Source organism: Genypterus blacodes, unplaced genomic scaffold, assembly GCF_046128005.1.
Source record: "Genypterus blacodes isolate CSIRO-AG114 ecotype Tasmania unplaced genomic scaffold, CSIRO-AGI_Gbla_v1 ptg000059l_1, whole genome shotgun sequence".
NCBI classification, from domain to species: domain Eukaryota; kingdom Metazoa; phylum Chordata; class Actinopteri; order Ophidiiformes; family Ophidiidae; genus Genypterus; species Genypterus blacodes.
Window position 1 is genome coordinate 1592415 of NW_027466871.1, and position 27067 is coordinate 1619481.

The 27067-nt window shown below is 43.7% G+C and overlaps 1 protein-coding gene across 1 annotated transcript; it reads left to right on the top strand.

Annotated features, from left to right (window-relative positions):
* The first annotated feature begins 766 nt into the window (after positions 1-766).
* Positions 767-26189, top strand: LOC143003260 (TGF-beta receptor type-2-like). The gene is made up of 10 exons (XM_076153826.1): positions 767-1063; positions 7935-8079; positions 8236-8426; positions 16667-16965; positions 17076-17324; positions 17454-17567; positions 17854-17991; positions 18917-19058; positions 24823-24950; positions 25046-26189. The coding sequence occupies exons 1-10, from the start codon at positions 985-987 to the stop codon at positions 25304-25306; spliced, it is 1746 nt and encodes a 581-aa protein (XP_076009941.1). The 5' UTR covers positions 767-984; the 3' UTR covers positions 25307-26189.
* The last annotated feature ends 878 nt before the right edge of the window (positions 26190-27067 follow it).

Consider the following 27067-nt stretch of genomic DNA (forward strand, 5'->3'; position numbering starts at 1 on the left):
GCAGCCAGACATGCTCAGCTTTATCATCTTACTGTCACTCTGCTCAGATTCCTTCAATACAGCTCAGCTCACTGACAAGACTGCCCCTCACCGGGCTACAAGACCATCAGTCACACACACACACACACACACGCACACACACACACACACACACACTGTTCATTGCGTGTGCCAAAGTGCATCAGACGCCTAAATGAGACTCAATTAATGTAATTAATGTGAAATAAAAAGGTAGTGCGATCAGATAGATGACATAAGGATTTGGTCTGGCTCGCACTGTGATTAGGGTTCGTCACAGCAATCAAGAGTTGCAAGCTGCCATAAATCGGATACTTGCACCTTCCTGCGCATCATGAAGCAGACGGATCAAGATAACACAGTTGCTTTTTAATGCAAAATGGAAATGGAAAATCCAAACATCTCATGTCATAACCAGATGGTGTATTCGGAAAAACTGCTGTCAACAGAAACAAAGAGCTGATTAAGGGGATTTCCAGGTTCTGTGAAATAAAAATCACCACCAACCTAGACTTTCCCTAGAGTGATGCTGGCTGAATGAGGGGGAAGAGGGAGGTTAGCTAGTGAGGATTGTTCCTGTCTTCACCCAGATGTTAACCTTTTCCAGCAGTTACAGCGAAATAATACGGGAGAGATTCCATCGTTCTTGGAACACAGCAGCTTTATTATCATCAGCATGCTGCTAATACACTGTACATTTATTTATTAGTCTGCTGCACACACGCACACGCGCACACACGCACACACACGCACACACACACACACACACACACAAACACACACACGGTCCTGCCTTCCTCCTCTGGTTTCCTGTTGGAGTGTGTGTGAGCTCGTGTGTGTGTGTGTATGGGTGTTTGAACAGTGAGTCTCCAGCTGCTGAGCGGATTGGAGCGCCCAGCTCACCGAACTGGACGCTTCTCTCGCTTTTAATCTGAATGACACTTGGTAAACACAGCGAGGAGGAACATGGATCCGCATCGAGTTTCCTTACGAAAAGCTTTATCGATCTTTTTCGTCACCGTCCTGCTGGAACCGGGGACTGTCGGTGAGTTCTACTAACTTTACGCGTGTCCCAATCCCCCACAGAGGAGCGCCACATTGCAGCGCAGTGTCGGTGTTCATCTCCAAGCTTGTGTTTAACGGGCCGGGGGAGATGTTTGCGTCCTCCACATGTTCCGCCTGGCTCTCAGGAGAGTCGAGACCGGCCGAGAGCGACCGAGAGCGGCCGGGGCGCAACAGGTGACTCGCTCCCGGCAGGCAGCTCCTCTGCGCCGCTCTGCTGCTGCTCACACTCCGGGGCAGATCAAGTGGAGTTTTCCAATTTCCAAAGCCAAACACCTTCCACGGAGGCTAGAGAGATTTTTCTCTCTCCACACATTGCATAACAGGAGATTCTTCAAGTTCTCTTATCCACGAGTTGTAGTTAGATAAGAGAAGTCTAGACGAGTTTGTTGTAGAGGTTTTCAAAGCATCTAAACAAGTGAGAAGAGCTGTAGAATCTGTTAAGTCTTTGCTTGAAAGTATGCCTCATTTTGTTGTCTTCCTCCATGAAAAGTGAAATGTGGTTTCAGACTAGAACATTCTCTCATTTGGGTTGAGAGACTGTAAACTGCCTGTCTGGTGTGACATGTAGTAAGTGTAGTAAGTTGTGTCCAACACACTTGGCCCGATTCCATGTGTCATGCAGCAACGCCTCCCACCTCAGTAAACCACAGAACCCCCCCCCAGAGCTTCTGACAGGTGGGTTGGACATTGCAAAGTAGTGTTACGGAAACCAAAAGGCCAAATGCAAAGTTCATACTTGCTATGAAGTCATGCACATTGAAGTTGTCTTGTGTTGGTGTCCACTCCTTCACTTCTCCCCTCTTCTTCCACTGTCTGACCTCTTCCCCTCCTCTCCTGCTCCTGCTGTTTGTTCCTGCCCTCCTCCCACACTAAGGCCTTTTTTTAACCTGGAAATCCCACATACCAAAGGACCGTGTGGTCCCACTGCATTGTAGGTGTCACAAATAGACACACACACACACACACACACACACATATGCGCACACACACAAGCAACACACCCAAACCCCCACCCACATACACACGCCCCCATGTTCCACACTAATACACGTGAATGCACATGCCCACACACACATGCACACACACACACTCTGTGATATTGCAGCGTAAGCCCTGACTCCATCCCTGCACCTCTTTGGGAGGAAGTTGCTTACCACTCTTTAAGTTCCAGAACAGCTTGACATCTTGGTTATCTAAACATGAGGGCCGGGCTCTCTTTTTTTTGTTTGCTTTTAACTGATGTTGATAACCATCTGCTGGCTGGGCTGTTAGAAGACGGTTCCTTCTTCCGTCCTGTCCAGGGAACCTTTTCCCATCTGAGGGCAGAGGTCACCATTGGTTTGGGTATTTCCCCTCACGCTCACTCAGGAATGCAGGGTATAGATTGATCAGGCTCACCAAGTTAGTCATGTAAGACTGTAGCTCGAGGAGAGGAGAGGAGAGGAGAGGAGAGGGGAGGAGAGGGGAGGAGAGAAGAGAAGAGGAGAGGAGAGAAGTCATCCACCCTGGTGTTTCTGAAGTGTCTGCTTTTAATTTTTCCCATATTAGTCCACTTCTCCTTGCAGCCAAGCTGAAGTGATCCCTCTCTGTAAATCCCTTGGTCAGAGGTGGTTGAGGGCGGGAGAAAGAGGGAGAGAAAGGAAAAAAAAGAAGAGGTGTAGAAGGAAAAGGGTGGAACAAGAGGATTAGGGCCAAGTCATGGAGGAGGGTTAGGAAGGGAGTAAGGCTAAGAGAGGATAACTTTCAGGGGCAGAGGGAGAGAGAGGAGCCTCCTGCTGTGAACGCTATGTAGGTCTGAACGGCCTCTTGTCAATTGTCCCGTCTCATTTATACGACAGGGTTGTACGGAAAATGCAGAAAATACGCTGACGTTTTGAGTGTTTAGGATTTAGGAGAGAAACAGAGCGAGGAGGGAGGAGAGAGAGCTGATTGATGTGTGATCTTGTACATCATTTTAAGAGGGGAAAGGAGAGAAAGGAGGGACAGGGGAGGCTGGGGTTAAGGGGGTGACATTAGGGGAAAGCACCGGAAGGTTTGAAGTCACTATTGAGCTGACCGGACACTCGACATCATCAGAAAAGAATTACAGGTGGACTGTGACTCCATCCATTCGTTCTCTATAGCCGCTTATCCTTCTGCTGACTTGAAACTTCATTAGAACCTGAGTTTCTGGACTAAAAAACACTTGATACCTTCACCAAACCAAAGATTAGACATTCAAGGATTTATGTGAGTACACTGGCATGTTGAACAGTGTCATTGTTGTGTGTGTGTGAAGGTTGTCCAGTGGGCCGAAGCAGGTCAGTAGCATGGAATCCTTCTTGCAATAACAGGAGCTCAAAGAAATATCCACTATCAATCCTAGCTCCTTCAGGGGACACTGAGAGCACGGCGGTCCACACTGAACTCCTCCACTTTCCTGTGACGCAATGAGGTAACTCGCGTTTTCGTGCTGTAATTCCTGTGCATGGAAGGGCAGCAGGAAAAAGTGCAGCAGCGGTAGTAAAAGAGGGGAAAGTGTTTCAGCAGCTGGAACAAAGACCCTCATACCAGCACAGATTTCATGCACAGTTACTCTTCACACAAGGCAGGCAGACATAATCTGCTGTCACTTCAAAGCATAACACATAGCACCACTGTTTCATTTCTATTGTTCCTACAAACTTAACCCATTAACTAGACACTACACATACACCCATTATCTATTATAACCCATTATTCTCTCTCTTGTGTTTGTGTGCACGTGAACCTGTGTTGATTGAACCTTTCCCTTGGTCTTTCCCTTCACTTCTTCACCTTGTGGCTCAGTGACAGGACATAACACACGTAAGCTATGATCACCATTAGTGCAAAAGAAACAGGGAATTTTTTTGCGACTAAGTACTCACCTTCCAAACTTGTCTGACGTGTCCATGTTGTTGGCTGGATCTTCCTGTGGACTGATGCATCCAAGCCCCTGACAACTTTCTGTGTGTCCAGTTTGATGTTCCAGTGAACATGCATTAGTGCCTGCTTTAGGTTTGTTCACGGGGATCAGTCCAGGTTTGCCGGTTTTAGAGAGTTGTTTGTAGATTCTGAATGTGTGCCACTCAAAGACCTGACTTACTATGTAACTATTCCCACATTATTTTGATAAGTGAGGTATTGAGAAATCTGTGGAGTGTGCTGCATAGTTTAGTTTGGTATATTGACCAAATGACCAAATCCAAATTTTTAGATCGTCCCAGCGTAGTGATTTCTTCCTAATTCATCCACATTGTGACCAATAAGCAGAGTGAGTGGCCTCTTTGTGGTTGTGTCCATTTTTCCCCTCCCCTCTGAAAATTCTTACATTGACATCAACAAGCCTGTTATGTTCTATATCATGACATTTCAGACGTGTGTATCACCATGGCCCACTTAACCACAGACAACGCAAGGCATAACAGCTCATGGACCTGCTGAGTGCAGGCCACATACTGTATCTCCAGAATGCTACAGTCTCCAAAAAACAATCAAAGGAAAAACAATAAAAGTGACTGACCGTGGAATTTTGTAAACTTTCTTAACTTTAATTCAGCTTAACTCATGGTTGGTTGTTGTTCACTAGCGAGAGTTGAACAGTAATATAGCTTGGAATGTCGTTGTTGTTGCTATGGTAACCTGCAGTTTAATATACTTTGTGCAGTGAGTTAGAACAGCTGTTGACACCCACCGACCAATCAGGAACAAGTTTTTTGACACAAGCGTGACATAATGAGTTCTTAATGTTTAATCAGTGTTACAGTACAATAAAGGTTAATGATCACTACAAAGGCCTGTGGCTGACGGCACAGACTGTAGCTCAGTGTGTGTGGAAACGTGCTGCAAGATTTATTTGTCTCTGAGGTTTTGTGTGGGTGTTTGTACGCTGCTACTTGGTGCGGTCTGTCCTACGTCTTGAAAGTACATTTTCTGTGGTTGCTGTTAAATGAATAAACCATCTTACTGAGACTATGGTCAGGTACCTCTCTCGCACACACATATAAACACGCAGTGTGTCAGGGCAGCTCAGGTCGTAAAGCTGAATCAGTGGATTCTGAGGGTGGTGAGAATTGTGCAGGCTGAAGCTGAAGAACTCCTCTGCTCCGGTTTGCAGAGATCATGGCATGTGAGCTGATCTGATGATAGCACAGACGACATTCTGTGCAGTTGTTTTGCCTACAGGTTAGTTTCCCTCTTATGAGATCTGTTGTTGTTGTTGTTCCAAGGAGAGGACCTTTTTCATCATAGTGAAGTGGCTCTCTATCATATCAGATCACCTCTTTACTCAACCTGTGGAGGAGCCTCAAAGTCTACAGATAAGTGAGTCTTTGTGTGTGTGGGCCACATATATTTATCAGATTACTGCACTAGTCTTGAACAGATCTTTCTGATAATAAGTAAAGGGGTGGGCTCGTTATGATCTATTCAGTACTATACAGTACTGTTCACCATCACAGGTCCTCCCAGCTGAAGGAGGATTTCCTTAACCCTGAAGCTGCAATAGACCTGAATGCTCAGAATATATTTCAGCATCACGCTCTCTCACACTCCCTCCCTGGGATAGAAACAACATTCTCAACCACCAAATGTAGTTTTAGAAGGCCGCTTTAGAGTAGCACAAGGTAATGAAACCCAGTTTGTTTCAGTGTGAGAGAGGCAGGTGGTTGGCTCTGACTGTGCAGGGCAGGTCTGAACAGGTCATGGAGCAGAGGGAGATCAGGCACAGAACACTGACTTCATAACAGAGTTATGAAAGGATTAGATATGACTGATGATGCTGCTGACCTTGGCTGCCCACAACCTTCTGTGGAACCATCTTCATCCAGCTTTCAGCTTTTTGATTTTATCTCCCAATGGATGAGGATCCAATGACTGATTATCAGAGAACTCCAGTCAGACTCCAGTTGCAAATTTGAGAACTTGAGATTTGCTTGACTTACATTTATAAAAGACTCGACTTGGCTTTGACTTGGTGTTCATGACTTGACGCTTCACTTAGACCTGAGACAGATGACTTATTAGATATTTGCATTTTTCCAAAATCTTGTGTGAGTAAGCAGAGAAAGACCTTCCTCACGGAGGAAACATTTGCATGAAACGTTCAGTGCTATTGATCCCATGGCAGTTCTTGGCCAGACCCGCCCTTCAAGCACTATGATTGGCCATGTGCCCATCAACACTCTTGCTTTGGCTCGTGTGAGCAAGGGCGGCTGCTGAACATAGCCCTTGATAAGATATTGATAAGATAAGACTTCATTGTCCCAATCTAAATTTGTCTTGGACAATTCAGTACATTGTTTACTGTTAGGAACAGCATGACAGAGGAATTGGCAATAATGGACATTCGCAATGACTTTGAAATCGTCACAGAGCGGTGCTTAGGGAATTTGGAATCGGGACTAGGAGGGTCAATCTCAGAATCTAATGCTAAAATGCTACCTATGTTGTACAGGGATTGTCTATTTGCAGTGGCATGTTCTCTCTCTCTCTCCCTCTCTCTCTCTCTCTCTCTCTCTCTCTCTTGGGTTCTCTGTCTCTCTCTAGGCCTGATTTAATTGTGGAAACTGAGGTAGATTATCAGAATTTAGCATGACTTGACTTTTGACTTGCTTGACCTGAGCAATGACTTGACATGACCTGCATGAGACTTGAAAGCCAAGAGTTGCTTGAGACTTGCTTGTGACTTGCACATGTGTGACTTACTCCCACTCTTCCGATTCCTTTAATCACAAATGAAAAGTTTTGGCATTACTAAAAACAGTTTTATGAACACTGTGGACCAGATGTACGTACAGGAAACACATATTGAAAATAGTTGCCTGATGAGCCGTGAAATTAACTTCTTATTCACTAAGGGTGCTGCTAATTACGCAACCAGCTAAGGTGCCTGTCTACTAATCGCATTCGTTGTGTGAATTAGAGCTTAAAAGGTGCAGTTGTACTAATTTGCACCTGTTCTTCAGAGGCGTAGAAATGCAGAATTGAGCACTAATTGCATGACACCTTGGGAAATTCAACGTAAAAGTAATGAACCACACTAGTGATTACACACAGAACAGATGTAAACGCAAACTGTACTTCCAGGCCCATTTGCCTGTTTGACACATAACATGCATGTTTTCTAGAGCAGAATGTGTCTTCGCCCAAACCAGAGCGAAAGGCTCAGTACATCTGGCCCTGAGAATCTACCAGTGGAAAGAATATCTAGTAACATGAGTAATAAAGATCCCGAGATGTCATGTGAAATCATCCTGCTGCCAGGTCTGTTCATCATTAGCCAGATTAGTCATGTTGGTGTTGTTGGAGGGTTTGTGAATCATTTGTTGATAAGTTGCTCAGTCATCTCTTTTACTTTGAAGGAACTGTAAACAATGTCTCATCTACTTTCAAGTACATTTTTTGGATCCACTTTGTCATTTTGAGGGGATTCAACACTTTTGTGAGGTCCTGTATTTAAGCTGTAACTTGGTTATGAACAGGTGGCTTTTGATTCAGCCGTGGTTGTCTGTGTTGATGGTTTTGTGTGGTTCCAATCTATTTTTGAAGGCCTGCGTGGTTTCCTCAGGCCACATCCAGGACGTTTGCTTTGGTGAACTGTTTTCAGACTCAGTTTTTGCCTCCTAAATCGCTACCTACTATATGAAATGAATGAACTTGGTAGAACAAGAAATATGTAGACAGTGTTAAACCCCTTCTGAGCTATGAAAACCTATATGTTACATTGCGATATATATTTTGGTAAAGTTGACATTCTCTATTGAGGGCATCAATGAAAAGGTGTAAAGATTATTGATATAATGTCTTCAATCGGCCAACAACTGCATGTTCATGTTTCATGTTTTCTGCAGGTATGCTGCCCCCTTCCCTCATCAATCAACTGTGTAAGTTCTGTGATGTAGAGCCTTCGTCCTGTAATGGTACGGGGACGTGCATGTCCAATTGCTCTATCACGTCCATCTGTTCTGAGAACAGTGAGGTCTGTGTCTCTATCTGGTACGTATCTGTGATTTACATTAAGTCATTTCATCATCACAACGTAAACATTGTTAAAACATGGAGGTGTGTAGTAGCAGTGTGCAGTGTGGTAAATGTGAGCAGCGGTACATTGTTTTCCTTCATTTTCTGTCTCCATCTCTCTGTCTCTCTTAGGAGGAAGAGTAATGGTAGTTTCTCCATAGAGACCCTTTGCCATGACCCGTCCACACCGCTGTATGGCGTCCTCCTTGATGACTACAACAGCTCCACCTGTGTGATGAAAGAGAAGAATACGATAAGTGGGCTGGCTCACTTCTGTTCCTGCACTGAGGACGAGTGTAATGACAAACTGGCTTTCTCTCCCAGTGAGTACATGAACATGAACTATCTGCACGGGGGCACCAGAGCTGTTTTCAATGTGCTTGATGTTACTGTCTGCACTTACAGACAAATGATGCAGATAGCAAATCAAAGCCTTTACTTTTCTTAGACATAGAAAACAACATTTTGATATTCGGGACTTATCCCTAATTGTGTGTCTGGTCTCCCAGCTGTAAAAACAACACGGTTTTATTCAAAGAGTGGTACATCTTATCTGAAATATGTCATTATTTACACAGCAGGTCTATAAAACCACACCTCTTCCTCATTCTTTAACTGCTAATGAATAATGAATGGATTTATCTTCTCTGGGCTCTCGCTTTCCTGCCTCTGTGAGCAGCCATCTATCTCTTCTAATCTCTTTCAGTGAGTTATGTTTCCTCATGGTTTTACCCCGTGCTGCTGCTGCTGCTCCTCCATCTGTGCTTCTCTGCAGCCACAGAATAGGAAAGTTAATGCAGATTTTGGCATGGAAAGCTGCTCGCTTACATTTCACAAGTGGTGGGTGGGTTTCTCTGGTGACATCATGGTACCTGGAGATCCGTCCTCACTGAACATTTCTTCAAACATATTTTGACTAATCTCATTGACTGTAGCAAAATGCACGCTACAATGCATTCTGATCTGGAAAAATGAACCACATCCATTAAAGACAGAGCAGTCCCCATTATTTTCAATACCTAGAGAACTGATTCCTGTTTCCTACATACCATGACAAACCCACAGCCACTACCACTCTATGCTTCCTCATATAATCTAACAATACAATGTGTCACCTGAAGTAGTTTCCATCTTCCTCCCTTGCGTCTTAACTTGTGTTTCTTTATCTTCTAGTATATGATTTTGTTTGTTTGCATCTATGAAACTGTCCATTCCGTTCCATCAGCTGATATGTAGTGAGTTTGTTCCATTCTTTTGCGTCCTATGTTGAAAAGGGAGGCAGTAGTCGAGTGGGTAGAGCTTCCGCTTGAGAACCGGAGGGTTGCCGGTTCGAGTCCCTGCCGAGGTGCCCCTGAGCAAGGCACCGAACCCTCAAGTGCTCCCCCCTCTGCGAAGGGTGGTAATATAATGTAATGTAAGTCGCTTTGGATAAAAGCGTCCGCCAAATGATCGTAATGTAATGTAATGTAATGTAATGAAAAAAGCAACAAAAACACACAGAAAATAAGTATAAAGGAGGCGTTTGCATTCCATGTAAACATCAGCAGGGGATTCCTCACTATGGTTACATGCACTACATACAAGTGTGTTTTACTGCTGTCTCTGAAAAGAGACATCGGGCCTGTGTGAGTGTTAGTGTGTACGTGTGTATGTGGTTGTGTAGGTCAGTCGTGCTTGAGAGCTCAGACATGTGGTTTCCTGTCTGTGTTTAACTCAAATCAGAAACATCTCGAGCACATGGTGAACAGGCCCAATAGATACACGGCACCTCTGTGGTGAATGACAGTGAAGTGCTCACAGCAGGTCCATTACTCTCTTTCAATGAGTTCCTCAAAGCAAAGCACACTGGGCTCCTTTCCCTTCAGCCTCACATCACCCACTTATTAAACCCAATGTATATTATCTAAGTACAATACTGTCAGAGTCTGATGACGTCATGTGTTTAAACAGACCCACTAACACTGAGTTCCAGCTCTATACTACAGATAGACAGTTAATTGTAACCAGGTGTTGGGTGCACAGAATTGCAGGAGCTGTTTAAATAAATAGAGATTCAGAGAGATCTTGAAAAAAGAGCATTAATTATCATGTTAAATGGAATTTGCTTATTTTCCCTCATTGTCATAGTATTTATGCCAGCTTCGGCATAGTAAGCGGCTCCTAAAGAGACAGTACTTTGACCTGACCTGTTTTCATTAGGTGTGCACAGTGGTGCTGCAGCAAGAGTGGGTAGACTCAGTGTTGTTGTTGCACATAGAAAGAAAGGTAAAGATTCATAAATGAAAAAAAGAACTAATTGTAAAATACAGTATGACCATAAGGACGCTAGGATTTCCCCAAGCTGCAATGATAGCAAGTTAATGTTTACTTAGTGTCCACTGGGGAGCACAGTGGCGTGAACAGTTGCCTCATAGCTACAAGGTTGTGGGTGGAGTTTGTCTCCTCTCCTCCTGTCATGTCTGGGTTTCCTTTCAAAGTCCAAAGCAGTGAATTGGAACCTCTAATGTCCTGTTTGTCTCCATGTTTGCACCCAGTGACCACCAGCTCAGTCACATCATTCATTCAAGTTGCCTAGCTACCTGGCACTATATGGTTCTACCTAGCCTGTTTAAGTTGGCTATTTCCACAGATTTTGTCTGGAACTAAAGAAGGAAGTGTAGTTGCTGTACTTGCTTTCACACCTGGCAGCCTCTTCTCATAACATCCGTTTGTGTTTGATCCTGGTTGAGCTTAAAAATATTATGTGCCACCCAAACAGTAATATTTGAATTCTACATTTAAAAAGGCCATTTTAAATTGTAATGTGTGCATCTCTGTAAAAGTTTAGTGGATCTGGATTGCATCAGCTCCAGGGCCGATGTTACTCTGGTCACCCTCTTATTGATTTCCTACACTGTCGGGCCTACAGACATCAGTAAATATGACACAAAACACTAACACAATGTTTACCAGGGAAAGTTGGAAACGAAAAAAGGTCAGATAAGGACATAATATGTGGTAAAATAAGGGTTTAATCTGTGTTAAATCATTTCACACACACACACACACACACACACACAGGCACACACTCTTCCTCCCTACACATAACAGGAAGTCCATGTTTGTTTATTGGATCACTGCCACTGCATATCCCTCTGCAAATCCCTTTCATTGTTTCTCTCCCCGCATTGCATTCTTATGACATGCACGTAATACTGTTTGTACATGTGGTTAACTTCTTGAGTGTCACACTTAAGGATTCTTGTGTATGCAGTTGTATGTGTTTGCGCTTGTGTGAGTCCCCAAACATGCACCACACTGCAGCAAACACAAACATGGCTCTGTGAAAAGTCTATGAGAAGCAGATGTTCAGTAAATCAGATATGGAAATGCATGCTGTGTTGTTGTCACTGTCTCAGCGTGCTGTGATCACCAGTTGAGTAGATCAGAGCTGCTGTGAAGCTACACTACGTGAACCAATGATAAGTCGTCACTCCCGCTGCTCTGCAAAACACACAATAAGTCAATTTTAGGGTGCTGAGATAACAAGCATGATTTTTTTTAAATTGTAGTTTATTATTTGTGACCTGATCAAGTGAAACTGAGTTCAAAACTTGCACTTGTCACATGGTATTAATGGAGCTGAGGTCTGAGTCCAACACTTGGACTGGATCATATCTGAAACAGAGGCCAGACCCTGAATAAAGAAATTGTCTGTTTGAACTGAATGCATTTATGGAGCCGTTTTGATTTGACAACAATGCTCACATGGAGAAGACACTCCCACATCTGCAGTTTATGATATCATCTCTTATCTGCAAATTGCTGGGATAATAGTTATAGTTACGAATTACAGATCCACTTATCTTGTCCTAGAGTCTGAAACTTGGCACAGTGCCGTCATTGGCGCCCAAAATTTTAGGTGAGTTGGTTTGGACTCTTTATCTCACTTCCTTCAGGGTGCTCACATAGACTCCAATTCAAAAACGAAAGCAACATGTGACCAAGTGTCACAAAAAAAAGGGGAGCATGTTAGCATAAATAGGTAATCCTACAGTATTTCAGCTGACAAGACAGAGTTTAAAAAGGATGAGAGTAAGTAAGTAAGTACATGCTTTCAAACAGCGTGTGTCCTTTCAGTTGCATATTTAGCAAAAATAAGCAGCCAGAATCACTCTAAAAATGCTCATGACTGCCATGTGCACAGGGATTTCAGAATCATCTGCACTAGCGTGGTCATGGCTGTAATATCATAAATTCAGGTTCTGCACAGCGATAATTCACAAGTACTGATTTGGAATCATCACAAACGCATTAAAACTGATCAGCGTTTGTCACTCATAGCCTGAAAAATAGACCTGGATCTGCAACACACCAGCTGTTTCTAATGAAGATGCTGTAAAGATGATTTGGAGACAACTAATACAGTGTGTCTGCCGGTGTCAGTTACACACATGTGTTTTTGAGCTTGTGAACTAGATAGTTTCAATATGAAGAGATTGACAGTAGATACTGACTTGGCATTTGCCATTTTGTTTTAGCGCTGGTGAGAAAAGTTTGTCTTACATGCTGTGTGACAAATGAGACCACGCTAGAACTAATTCATCCCTGACTCGGATTGCTTCGCTTCCTACAGCATATTCATTTTTTTTATATCACCTGATCCCCTCTCGGCCATTCAAGAGGTGATTTTGGTAGTTCTATTTTACATATATAGGTAAAGAAGACGGCAATAAGAAATACTGCACTAGTTCTGTTTTGATGCAGCCTGTAAGAGCAAGAAGACGGAGAGAGAGAGAGAGAGAGAGAGAGACACACACACACACACACACACACACACACACACACACACAGAATGGAGTGATAAAGAAAAAAAGTTGCTCTGGAAATGTTCCAAGATCTGCTTTTTTATTCTTATTTTTACTGTTCGTCTTCCACTGTGGAATCTTGGCTCAGTGAGAACATCAGTCATTCAGTCACACAGCAGAATGCTTTATTGAGAGATGACTCACAGGCTGTCCAGGCCCGAGATGTATGAAAAAGGAGGAAAAGAAGAAGTCAGGCAAAAAGAGAGATCAGTGGCCAAGATGGACCAAGGTTCAGACAGAAATAGAGTCATGAAGAGATGGATGGAAGAATAGGGTTGCATTGATATGACCATGTTTATGAAGAGGTCTGGGTTGTAATGGAGCGCTGTTACCATAACAAGTAAATAGTGAGTGTGATAGTCACATATAGTCTGTGTTACCAGCCTCCTCCCTGTGGCCGGACTCCTCCATGCTCCACCATAACATGATACCAGCTTGGGTAAAGGACAGTTATTTCTATACATCTAAGAGCATAAAACCTCCAAATGGAAAGATGGTTGACAACTTAATTGATGTTAAACCTCGTCAGTGTGAGGTTTTAATTGGTAAAACGTAACCAAGTTATGGTTTGTACCAAGATACTGTATGTTGTGGTATGTAGTGGGTATAATTGTTCCTCTGAACAGCAGCCTCTGTTTGATGAGTTTTATTATTGACTTTATTTGAAATAACAAACCGAAGTGTTATCATGGCGTCTTAGCAAATTGCTGCCATTTACAAGACATAAAGCTTTCCTCCAGACATGAGGTCATGCTTCACCTGTTTGCTGTTACTGCCTACATATTACTATTCCAGTTGGTTGGCACCAGCTGTGGAGTAGACACAGACAAGAGTAAAGTTAGAAAAATGTAGATGAATTTTCAGGAAATGTGGGGAATACGAGGTCCAATCAACCAAAAAAATGACCAAGTATATGACAACATAAACTAAGTCATGATATGCAGTGCCTCCACCAAGTTTTTAGCACATGTAGAAACCTTTGATCTTCATCTGCATATGACTCATGTCCTTGTAGGATCCACCTTCCGGCCTAATGCCATCATACTTGGCACAATGGGGTACATCCTCCTTGGTTGAAGCTCTGAATGGAATTGTAATGAATTTCCTCTACCCAGTCCTCTACATTACCTGGTTTGAGCATGAAATCATGTCTGTCTCCTCCCTTTCCTCACTTCCTCTGTACTATCCAACCCACAACTTTGTTATTCACCAAACACTGTGAGAATCCAAGCAATTAGTGACTGGATAGAGCATTATGAGCATGAGTCAGAGATTTTGTATTGGCAAAAGTCATCCCAGCATACACTTATTGGGATGCACGCGCACACACACACACACACACGCGCACACACACACACACACACACACACACACACACACACACACACACACACATACACACACATACACACACACACACACACTCACTCATGGCAGGCTGTAGCTGAAGATCTCTCTATTAGTCTCAAAGTGTCAAACCTCATTGAACGCTGCATGAGAACACATTGGCATTCTGATAGGAAAAGGAAACATGACCACTTTTTCTTGGAACAACCTGACTGGCATTATTCCTACTTCAGCACACACACATACTATGGCAAACACACATGTACGGACACACTGAATTTGAGACGCAGGGTATGACTGTTCACCAGCGCTTTGAAGTGTTTCAGACCTCACAACTCTTTCTGAGCTTGTGTTCAGTTTGAGTCATTGCATCCGTGGCTTTGCCCAAAGCACTTTGAGATGGATTTATTGCTTGACAATAACACACATGCACATCAACACAACCACATAATGAAGAGATTAATCATCCCAATGTGAAACGTATTCACTCAACACCCTAGTGCATCACTTATTAGGCAAAGGCAAAGGTTCTTTAAAGGCAAAGAGAGACTTCAAAGCAGGTCAATCAGCTTAACTTTATGGTCAGTGTTGTGTGTGATCATATGATACATTCAGTTTTAGCTTTAGGCACGGGAGTTCAAAACAGCTTCACATATCACAACACACAATAAAGAAGATTGGAGCAAGTATCTCCAATGTGCTCCAGCGGTGGGAGAGTCTGGATCTTTTGGATATTTTCTGCTTTATGTAGTCAGTTGCAAATCAAAGACATGTTTCTGCACATTTTACTGCATAAAGTCACAAAATGTAGCTGTCACATATTTCATTTTTACATTTGTGCTGCTGTGTTGTCTGAAGAGGGATATCATGGAAACTCTTGCAGTCCTAATGCAGAATCGTTGCAGAGTGGTGGGACTTCTTCAATGGTCAACTGTGTGAGCTCCATCTGTGGGCCAGTGTGGCAGCTTCACCCACAGGGGTAATGATCCCCTGAGGGAATGACTGAGAAAAGTCTCAGTCTTTGAAAAGGTGCCCGGCCATGCCAGACCAGGCCGAGCCGGGCCAAGCGGAGGAAAACAGGCTCTCTACTGTTTTCTCCACGCCTCTGGAACTCGGCGGGTTGGCTGCTGCTCTGCCCCATCTGGCAGCAGAGTTAGAGGAGCGAGGTAGTTCATGCTATAGCTCACAAAGCTGTAAAGGCTGCTCAAACTGTAGGCCGGCTGACTGAACGCAGTACACAATCGGCACCCCGCTGAGATCACAGATCTCAAGATACAGATTCATAGATCTTCTTATGCGTTTCTAAAACCCTGTTATGATGGAAAAGTCATGATTTACAGTGCTTCATGGAACAAGACCTGCATGCTGTTTTCATAGCATAAGCTTCAAGGATGAGTTATATTTGGAGGTCTAGCAGCATATGCTTACGTTGGACTGCTGCTGTATATGTTGTGTATAACCCAAAATAAGGCTGTGTGTCCCAGAGATCTCTCTTTTCACAACTGCCATCGGGTTAGTTTAGTTATTTGCTTAAAAAACGTTGGACTTTGCTAATGAAATCTGCAATTTAACAGATTTATTATTTAGACACAGCAAGAACCACAACAGTAGCTGCCACTGCAGAGTTTTACTTGGCTCAACATACTTAACAGGAGAGGGGAGTGTGTGTTTAAGAATTCTATTTGGGATTTGAGGTTCACCCAAACTGCAGAAAGCGCCAGTTAACATATGTAAAACTAATCCACTAAAACGGTGGTTTTCAGTTCCGGTTCTCAATTACCACTGAAAATTTCCCATCTCCACACCCAACGAGCTGAATTTAGTGTGTTTAGCCAATCAAGGGAGACCTAAACTGGCACTGCTTAATAGACATGGTGCTGGTGCTGGTGATCATGTCCATGCATGGACTTCTACAACAAAGAGTGTGCTGTTTTGGCCTCAAGAAGCTGCTGGGGTTTGCACAATAAAGGAACAAAAGAAGCTCAACAGACCTCGGTCTTGTTTGCGTTGTTTGCGGACTTCACAAAATCTAAACCCCGCAATAAAGCTTAAATGGTATCACCACACTGTTAATGAACAGATGGGGAAACCCCCTACGTTAAGGGGATCCTGCAGGAACAGTGATGCTATTTTCCAAACAAGGTGATTGGTTAAGAGGCAATGCTTCATATTTCTGCCCAACCAACACACTAGGCTTGCCGTCGAGGATAAATAACTGTGGCGACAGAGTTGAAGTGAGGCATGTTTGTGAAAAATCAGACTTAAGCCTGAATTTAGCTCATAGTACAGGTCTCTGGGGTATTCACTAATGAATCCATATCCTCCCTAATCTACTCCTTTGTGTTCTTCTTCTGTCCTCTCTTTTTCAGTTGTGGATCCAACTCCAGAGAGCCCAATGGTCCTGGTGATCCTGGTGAGCCTGATGCCTCTACTGGTCTTAGCAGTTGTGATTGCAGCCATGTTTTACTGGCACCGCGTCTATCGACATCGTTTACTCAACCAAGAATGGGAGAGCAGCAATAAGAAGCGTAAACCCAAGGCCGGCGGGCTGGACTGCAGTGACGCCTGTGCCATCATGATGGATGATGACGGGTCTGATAGCAGCTCAACACATGCCAACAACCTGAACCACAACACTGAGCCGCTGCCCATCGAGCTGGATCTCTTGGTATTCTATTTGTGTTTCATTTCTATGCTTCATGTGATTATGGGAACATTATAAAGGTATCTCCACAGTTTGACAATGGAGATGTTGATTTACTTGTGATTTTGTTCCAGGTTGGGAAGGGCCGCTTCGCCCAGGTTTACAAGGGGAAGCTGAAGCAGAATACATCAGACCAGTTTGAAACAGTGGCTGTGAAGATCTTCCCCTATGAGGAATACGCTTCCTGGAAGAACGAGAAGGACATCTTCTCCGACACAGACCTCAGACACGAAAATGTCCTCCATTTCTTGACAGCTGAAGAGAGGAAGGTGGACAAACAGTACTGGCTCATCACTGCCTTCCACCCCAGAGGAAACCTACAGGTGAAGAAGAAAAGACATTACTCATTCATCTTCTGACCATTTCAGATTAATGCAGTTATTTTCTCCCTATTCTACTCGCCGTATTAATTTATTTTGAAAACTGTTCTCCATTTCCCTCCTGACCTCCAGGAGTACCTAACACGTCATGTGATCAGCTGGGACGAGCTTCGGGTGTTTGGCAACTCTGTGGCCAGAGGAGTTGCCCACCTTCACAGTGACCACTTGCTCTGTGGACGCCCTAAGGTCAGACACTATGAATATGTATGCTCTCTGTGTGTGTGTGTGTGTGTCTATTGAACTGTTATTCACTCATGAATTCGGAATACTGTGGAAATGGAAGAGATATAGATAGACAGGATTAGAATGAAGGCAATAAATACATTTTTGTCAAATTCAATGTATAGATCATTGATTGATGATTCAACAAAATCACGTTTGTTACTGTAATTTGTTTGATAATTTTCTTTTTTGATGCGTCTTACTTTAAATGCTTCATCAGTAACCTTGTCATCTGACGCTGTGCCATCAGGTCCCCATAGTCCACCGAGACCTGAAGAGCTCAAACATCCTGGTGAAGAACGATCTGACCTGCTGCCTGTGTGACTTCGGCCTGGGACTCCGTTTAGACAACTCCCTGTCTGTGGACGACCTCGCCAACAGTGGACAGGTCAGAGTCACTGAAGCTTTAGAGTTTAAATTTATTTGGTAGATGCTTCAAAGCAACATACAGGCTGCTGATGCTGAGTGTGTAATATTTTACTGCAGCTGTGGGCTGGAGGCAGTACGATCATTTGATGTTATGCTAACAGTGTTTGCCCTGCATGTTATGCTAGTATAAAGCTTCGGTGTGGTTTCTGGTGAGATATGAGCTGGCTGTTTGTTTTACTTTCTTCCATCTCTCTTTGTATATCGGGAGTGAGTTTAATTGGGAAATACACCCATTTGACTGACAATCAAATCTGACAATAAGAAAGCAACAGGGCAATCAAAGCATTAAGTGAGAGGTAACAGTTGTGTTGAGACAAGTCCACATCTGACAGTGCTCACTTCTTCTCGCCATCTCTCTCATTCCGACACTTTGACTTACGATTTATTATTCATTGGCTGGAACTGCACCAGCAGCAGGTGACAGGGTTCTGACTAATTTGATGACAGACACCAATCTACCTTTGTTGAACACACTTATTGTAAGTTGCTTTGGATAAAAGCGTCTGCTAATTGACCGTAATGTAATGTAATGTAATGTAATGTAATGAAACTGCAAATCCAACCACTTACACATTTTCCACAAGTATGCACTGTAACATATACACACAACCCATGCAAATACAGCAAAAACATGATCTCGGCCCATCAGAACCTGTTAGTAGTTAGGAATGCACACTGAAATGATGCACTGCTGCTTTGTGTGCCATCTGCATTCTTATAATGCATCAAACCTTTCAAGTTATGATCTATACCATAACAAGTACAATCCTGCACATTTTATGATTTTAGGAATAAAAGAAGAAAAGGAACACAAAATCTCATCCTTCACTCTTCTTCGATTCTATACTGCATGTTAACCCTTTGTTTTGTTGTCTGTGCTGCAGGTGGGCACGGCGCGCTACATGGCTCCAGAGGTTCTGGAGGCCAGAATGAACCTGGAGAACATTGAGTCCTTCAAACAGACAGACATCTACTCAATGGCCCTGGTGCTGTGGGAGATGACTTCTAGGTGTGATGCCATTGGAGGTCAGTGACATCAACACACACACTCTCACGTCTGTGTTATTAAACACAAAGCCGAGCATCAATGGCTGAGGTGCAGCAAGCTCACCTGAGCGCCCGTGTCACAAAGGAAACGACAGCCTGGAGATGGAGAATGTAATGAAGAGTAATGAGTTGAATGAATTGCTCAGGGAGAACCAGGTCCGGAACTGGTCTGGGAGTTGTTGCAAAAAGGAAACATTGTTCATGGTTACCTAGCAGACCTAGCACGTGGTCCATCAGCTATGAGGGTCTGGAGTTACCGAGCACAGGCAGAGAAAAGAGCTGGCAATATCTCTGATTCCCACAATCTAATGCGGTTTTGCTGAGCTTTTAGGGTGGTTTATGTGTTCAGCACTGGAGGATTGTCCAGTAGGTGTAATGAGGGAGCTGTGATTTAACTCTTGGCGAAGAACTAATGTTAGATTGAATCTGTTTTAGTTAGTTAGCCTCAAACCAAATCCACCACACTCAACACTCAAACTAGACCGGGAGAAACCTTTCCTCTATAAGTTTAACCACGACCGGAGGTAAAAAGCTGAGGTGAATGGGAAATTTCGTAAACACAGAAAATAATACACCTTTATGTTTTCACAATCTGTTTGAGTTATAACTCTTTAATAAATGTTCAGTGTTCTGCCAGTGAGTGTTGGCCACAGTAGCATACATGCAGTGTAACTATATCTGCCACTTGGTTGACCCACAGAGTTTGTGGTGGTTTCCTGTTGTGTTTGAGTGGCAGGCTGATGGTCGTGTCTGTCGGACTCAGCCTCACCTCCACGTCTGCAGCAGGGATCTGTGGAATGTCTGATATGTGAGGGGAGACAATCTGAACTCTGCCATTGCCCTTCTTTGGGCAGGAGAGCAAGGAGACACACACAGTGGATACTGTAACACTGCAGCTCCAGCTCCGGCTCCGGCTGTGTGTGTGCGCGATCTTTCCAATAAGTCCTGAATATCCTCATAAGAACAAGAAATAGAGAGCTTTTATATTTAGTTTTTCTCAACTCTCTCATTGATTTCTGTGTCAGGGCCATGTTTCTGCATCTGCGGTCCTATTCACATGTCTGGCTGTCCAGATGGTGTAAACACACACACACACACACACACACACACACACACACACACACACACACACACACACACACACACACACACACACACACACACACACACACACACACACACAGATGTTGGAATGTGACTGTCTAGTTCTACATGTCTCAGACTGTCTAGAAAGGGGCTGTGAGGTAGAGGAGGGAAGACTAGAAAGAGGAAGAAAGACAGAGAGAGAGAGTGTATGTGTGTGTGTGTGTGTGTGTGTTTGCGTGTGTGAGAGCGTGCACCCTGCTGCCGTTCCTCGCCCCAACAACAGTGGACAGAATGGGTGGATGGAAATTCTAAACCTGCACTGGCATTGCTGTTGTGGTCAGTTATAGTGCATTTCTCTCTCTCTCTCTCTCTCTCTCTCTCTCTCTCTCTCTCTCTCTCTCTCTCTCTCTCTCTCTCTCTCTCTCTCTCTCTCTCTCTCTCTCTCTCTCTCAGTCTTTCTGTCTCTCCCTTATTTATATCCTGTATTAGCCTGCAGGGTCTGCATGTTCTGTCTGTGCTGGGTTATGCAGGGTAACACAGCAGAGTCTGTATGGTGCCAGGCAAAAGGCTTCTGGTCCATGAAAGGAGACAAACTACAACTGCTACCAACACATGGTGACTGTGTGACCTTTAGACCACCCTGGTGTACGGTGCGATGCTGAATTCAATACTAAAAATATGCCTGCGTTCAGTTTTTACCGAAGTAGAGCAGTCATAGAGAAAACCTAGGATGCAGGATTTACCGTCAGTTCAAGAAGGAGATAAAGAAGGACATTAGGACACAAGAAATAAGATGAATGCAGTCGTGGAACAAGTACTGAACTAGTTTACATAAGTAAATAAAGAATGATATATGATATAATAACAGCAACATGTAATTTTAATTTTTAAATTAATCAAATGTAAAACAATAAATTGTGTTTTACAGTAACCAGGTCAATATTAAAGGAAAATAAGTCTGAAAAGTATTAGTAAATGTGTTTATACATGCTGCACTTCAGAGTTATTATAACTAGGAAATGTTGAGCAGCTTGTAATAAGGTCAGTCTCCTTCCTCACTTTGCTCTCTCTAAGTCCCGTCTAAACACAGTTGGTACTAAAGTGAAACTTTCCCTGTGCTGTAATGTGTTAGCCACAAAGCATGCCACAGGAATTCAACCCACAACTTTCTCTGGAGAAGGGCCTTTTGTTTGTTTCTCATCTGATGGATTGGAACTGTTTTGTTTTGATGATATTGCTGTTCTTTCCCGTTTCATCTGAGTTTGTGCTGCATGTGACATTGCAGGTGAAAAATCACTTCTGCTTTAGAACACCAATATTATCAAACTCCAGTGCTTTGCTCTGCACAGATTGGGAGTGAAACATACCTGTGGAGCCTCTGCACTGTTGAATTGTGTTTTCCAACTCAAACAAGGAGGCGTTCCTCCTTTAAGATTGTAGATCCCAGACAGTTTATCCAGCCACAGAACTTTCTGCCAACCTCCAGGCCACGAAGGATTTCAGACAGATAATCTGTAAAGGAAACTGCCGTAAACCGCTTCGTCGGCTCAGATTGGATACAGTAGGATTGCTTCATGGTGAGGCTCTGGGTGCAGTCTCATTTCAAATCTGAAATTCTTCTCATAGCTCCTGGCTGAAGAGAAGCAGCCTTTTGGATTTTGCTCTCTGTATTAAGTATATATGAAGAAAGGACAAGTAAAGACGTTAAACCTGTGCAGTGCAAACAATTAGCTCCACATCCCATCAGCTATACACTACACATACAGCAGACGGGTGCATTCCAATAGTGTCAGCCCCTCACCCAGCCTCCTCTGCACCTCCTCTCTCCCCCTGAAGGAGCGTTAACGTTAGCAAATTCAGTTAACAGCCCCTCCTCTGTAACATGACATGTGCTGTGACGCCATTCATTATTCTCTCAGTGGTGTCTGTGTCAATGACCTCATTAACAAGCATTCATGATGATGTCAGCCATTTGTGTTGCCTATCTCCGACTATTATCATTTGCACAATTTGTTTATTGCAAATTAAACATTATATAAAAACATAAATGTTATGAAAAGCATCCTTACGCCTAATTCTATAATAATGTGAGGACTGGACTAATTACCAGGCTTCTTGTGTGTGTTAATATTGACTTACATTAAGATGGGGTTCAGGGTTACTTATTCTTAGAACCACAGGTGGAGCAAACAGTTTCAAAGGAGGGAGGATTGTTTTGGGAGCACTGGGGTGTCAGGTCGGTCTGTGTAGCAACAGTTAATGGTTTGCATGGCTTAGGGGTCAGGTAGGAGGGCCCCTCAGGGCCGCAGGGAGGTCAGGAGCGGCCCTGTTGTTTGCTCCACTGAGCCGTCAGCTGCTGCTCTGCTTTGGTTTTTTCTGCTGCCCGCTGGGGTTCTCCCCGCTTTGCTGTTCGGGTGGTGAAGGCCACAGATTATATGGACTGTGTGCCGCCTGCTTGTACGCTCAATCACCACTCAGTCATTCACACACACTCTCACACACACACACACACACACACACACACACACACACACACACACACACACACACACACACACACAGTAGATTAGATTAGATTAGATAGGACGTTTATTTTTTATCTCACGGATAGGAAATTCAGTCGCCACAGTAGCTGACCTCTGTGACCTCATTGTTCAAGTCCCCACTGCTTGTTTACAAAGAAGTAACCAGGACCTTCACTTATAAAACTTACAATTGATCTATCAAATATATTGAGGTTTAGTTTACATTTCTCAGTAAATTATTTGTACATCTGATATGTAGTGGAGGACAGGTTAAGTAGAAACCCTCAGATTCAATTGTGTACACATGAATTTGTACGTATAAATGTACAGTATTGTGTTGCCAAATCCTTAAACGTTTGAAAGCTTTGCCTGATATTTAAAAGTGCTCCACCTCTTATTTCTGATTGTCAGTTTCTCCTTTTAGCTTCGCTGCCCCTCTTCTGTGTTTAGCTTTATGGATTCCAGGAAAATGTGCGGTATTTATTCCAACTGCACAGAGCCCAGCAGGAGATCTAAACAGCAAATAGCTGAGGACAATATGAGCCCTGCCCGCCTGGCACAAAGAACCTCCCGGAAAACGAGCCAGGCCGGGGCGGGTCCCTGTTTAAAACACTGGAAACGAGGGAAGTTCCACATGTCAAAAACAGGAAATGTGGGCCTGTAAAGTCAGCTTCTCTGCAGAGTCCCCATCCCAGCCCTCCAACTTCCCGTCCAGGGGTTCCACTCCAACCTTCCCACTTCCTGTGGTTAAGGACACACAGATGCAGACACCACACAGGCCTGACTTATACAGTATAAAACTGCTGCAGGTTTTCCTAGGTTCCACCATTCCATCATGTCACTGAACATGAGCAGTATATTGGAACTCTGGAGACACAGTGTCAAACTGCTGCCTTAGCGTTTGTGGAGTTATTTTAACAATTGAACCAAGGTTTGACCCAAAAATACATATGTGCCTTAACACATATGTGATGGGCTTTTGATTTACATTGAACATTCAGGTCTCCATTTTATTTTGCCATATTTGTAGAACACAGATATTAAGGATTTGACAGTTTGAGACATTGAATGTACAGCTCACCTACAGCTTTGGTTCAGTTTAATCAGACTACGGTTTGTTTCCCCATTGGTACAGTCCTTTGGGCAGCTCTTATCATAGTAATCCCACTGGGGCCCGGACCAAACAACTACACCTCCACCAGTTTAAGCATGTGGTTTTTAGTCCAAACAACCTCTGGAGCATCTTGTTTGTGGTCTGAACATGATCCAAGTGTATTGAGCCAAACTGCCCTGTGATTATCCACAGCAAATGAAAGGGACACAGGTGGTAACATAGCAAATTTACACATCTTCAGCTGAGCATATTGAAGTTGAGCTTGTGGCCATACATGCTGAATATGAGCCCCACACTTGAATCCTCTATTAATTCAATAGTATCTAGATATTCAGTATATGAAATAATGACATAGTGAATATGATCTTGCACAGACTGGTGTTTCATTTCACGGCGGCTGTGAAATGGTGAAAGCTTTGTGTTTGGGTCTGAGCAGACTGCAGCTGTTGAGAGTTCTGTTTCATGAGGTCTGGATCAAATCCCAGAACTTTGTTCTTTGTTTAAAAGTTATGATCTTTGTTTTTCCTGCTCAACATGAAATGGAAAAAAAACAAAAACAGATTGTGAGTTTGGTGTGTTGAACACTCTTAGATTGTAACTAGTTGCGTTCTAGTTCTGATTATTAGCTGATTTGTTGTTTATAGGAACAATAATGGTTCAAGTCTCCCCCCATGGTGGCATCATAAAAGACATTTCCTTTCCCGCCGTCAGCATTTATGGTGCCAGTGCATAAAGCGAAAATAACTGCCCAGTGGTTTGGGATACAATGACCTCATAGTAGGAAGCACTTACGCTTTCTTACCACAGAAAACCACCACCGGACACCTGTTCCGTCTGTTCTGTCTGTTCCGTCTGTCACTTTTAATATTGAATTATAACACAAGAAGACGTGGATTGACACACAAACTGACTATAATGTCAAATGTAAAGAAAAAACCATGTCTGCAGTGCCGTCAGTTGCTCACTATCTGCGGTCTGTGTGAGTGCTGCAATTCATTGTTTGTCTTTCTGTTTGCAGAGGTGAAGGACTACGAGCCTCCATATGGATCTAAAGTACGAGAGCACCCCTGTGTGGAGAGCATGAAGGACAACGTGCTGAGAGAGAGAGGAAGACCTGAGATCCCCGACACCTGGCTCAGACATCAGGTGAGATACACAGGAGGGATGTTCAGAGACATGAATCTAGTCTGTCTGTCTGCCCGTCTATCTATCATGTCTCTGCTCTATTCCTCCCTCTGCAGGGTGTAGCGGTGGTGTGCGCCACCATAAAGGAGTGCTGGGATCACGACCCTGAGGCCAGACTCACCGCCCACTGTGTCGCCGAACGCCTCGATGAGGTCGAGGACGAGATCGACAAACTGTCAAGCCGCAGCTCCTCAGCAGAGAAGATCCCTGAGGAGCTGAAGATCCCAACAGAGATGGAGGCCATGGTAGAAGAGATGAAAATCACAGAAATCCAGGAGATCATCCCAGTGGACTGCTCAGTGAGCGATGAGAAATGAGAGGAGACACATTTATTTCAATGGATGCTGAGGGAGATTTGAGGACACTTATTTCACTGTCATGGGATGGAAGACAGAAACCTCAGCAGTGAGGAACCACAGGAGCTGAGCTCCTGCTTTTCAGGACTTTGAGCCAGCCAGAGTTAACATTAACCATTTAAAAGCTAGAGATCCAAAAAGCCAATAAGTGAACGTTAACTGGAAGCTTCCAGAGCATGGATCCAGTCTGGGAGACAGAGATGTGTGAGCAAAGGGCACACACACTCTGCATGACACAAGAGTAAACAGGACAATAACCGTTCAACCAAAGATGTTTGATCTGCACTTTACCCTGCAATACTTATGCATAACAGGTGTTTTAGCTTTGATCTGGTCAGGGATTTTAACATGGGAGTGTTGGCTTTCACCTTACAGTGCCTCTGTGTGAGAGATGTTACCCAGACGCTGCCCACTCAATCCTCATCAGCAGGACAGTGTCTGTGTGTGCATGTGCATGTGTGTGTGTGTGTGTGTGTGTGTGTGTGTGTGTGTGTGTGTGTGTGTGTGTGTTTGTGTGTGTGTGTGTGTGTGTGAGCGCGTGTGTTGATTTTACCCAGCTATTGCTAAAACTCGTTTGCCAGCTAAACAAGCACAATGTAAATAAACCACAAGTGTACATAAAGAGATAAATCATCCAAAAGGGAAATTATTCTCCTACTTACCTTTGAGTGCCGACATTAAGATTTCATAGACAATTTCTTTCTCAACATTTTTGTATGTTTTCTGCCTATATCAAGAGAATACTGAGGAGCGTGCCAAAGATCTTCCCTCTGCTTTTATATGTGTTATGTAAAATAGTGTAAATCTTTTATGAATTAAAGAAATTTCTGTATTGTTTACTCACTTTGAGATTCCATTTTTGGCATTCTATGATCGATCCCTTGAAACCAGACTGGGAAAACGGAAAAAACTTCCATAGTGTTGTGAAGCATGGAAATGTTTATAGAGGAATGAGCTGTGACTCAGACAGAGATGTGTTTGGTTCTGGTGTGTGTATGTGTGGGTTCATATGCGTGTGTGTGTGTTTGGTGTCTCCCACTGCAGGACCAGACCAGTACCAGGGATGGTAACGGTGAACACACACAGAGACACAGACACACAGACACACGCACTAACACGCAGACACAGACACACACACACACGCAGACGCACACACACGCAGACACACACACACACAGTTTTTCTCTCTTTCTCATATATTTTTCCATCTGACATGCCACCTCTCCTCTGTACATCTGCTGGTGTGTTCCTGGAATTGCTGAGTCTCCTCAGGGACAAACCAATCCTGTGTCCAGAATTAGCTCCTGGCCTGTTTTCTATTTTTTTCTTGGCCCCAGTAGCACCAAAGTGTATTTGATGTAATCCCGACCTGGAGGCATCGCACTCCTTGCTGTATCTGTTGGATCAGCTGGAGTCTGGATCAGGTTGTGGTCTGAGTTTCAGAAGATTAACTCCAGGGTGCCTGATGCACCCACCTGGCACAGACAGAATAGCATCACAATATGATTTCCATAGTTTGATACACTAGCAATGGCTCCATCAACATTGTGAATATATTATATAATCTGAAACTATTACTACCACTGAGTAATCATCCTGTGGGAGGAGGAGAATTTCGCCTAGGCCAATGAGCGCCCTCTTGTGGAGCAGAGCAGAAGAGCGGTCTGCTTTATTGTAGATTAGGCTGTTAGAAATAACTAGAACATCACAAATAGAAAAACA

Excerpts from the sequence above, each read along its gene's own strand:
- LOC143003260 (XM_076153826.1), top strand. The coding sequence starts at position 985 with ATGGATCCGCATCGAGTTTCCTTACGAAAAGCTTTATCGATCTTTTTC. Across the intron at positions 17,325-17,453 it reads ACCCCAGAGGAAACCTACAG|GAGTACCTAACACGTCATGT; the intron begins GTGAAGAAGAAA and ends CCTGACCTCCAG. Across the intron at positions 24,951-25,045 it reads ACACCTGGCTCAGACATCAG|GGTGTAGCGGTGGTGTGCGC; the intron begins GTGAGATACACA and ends CTCCCTCTGCAG.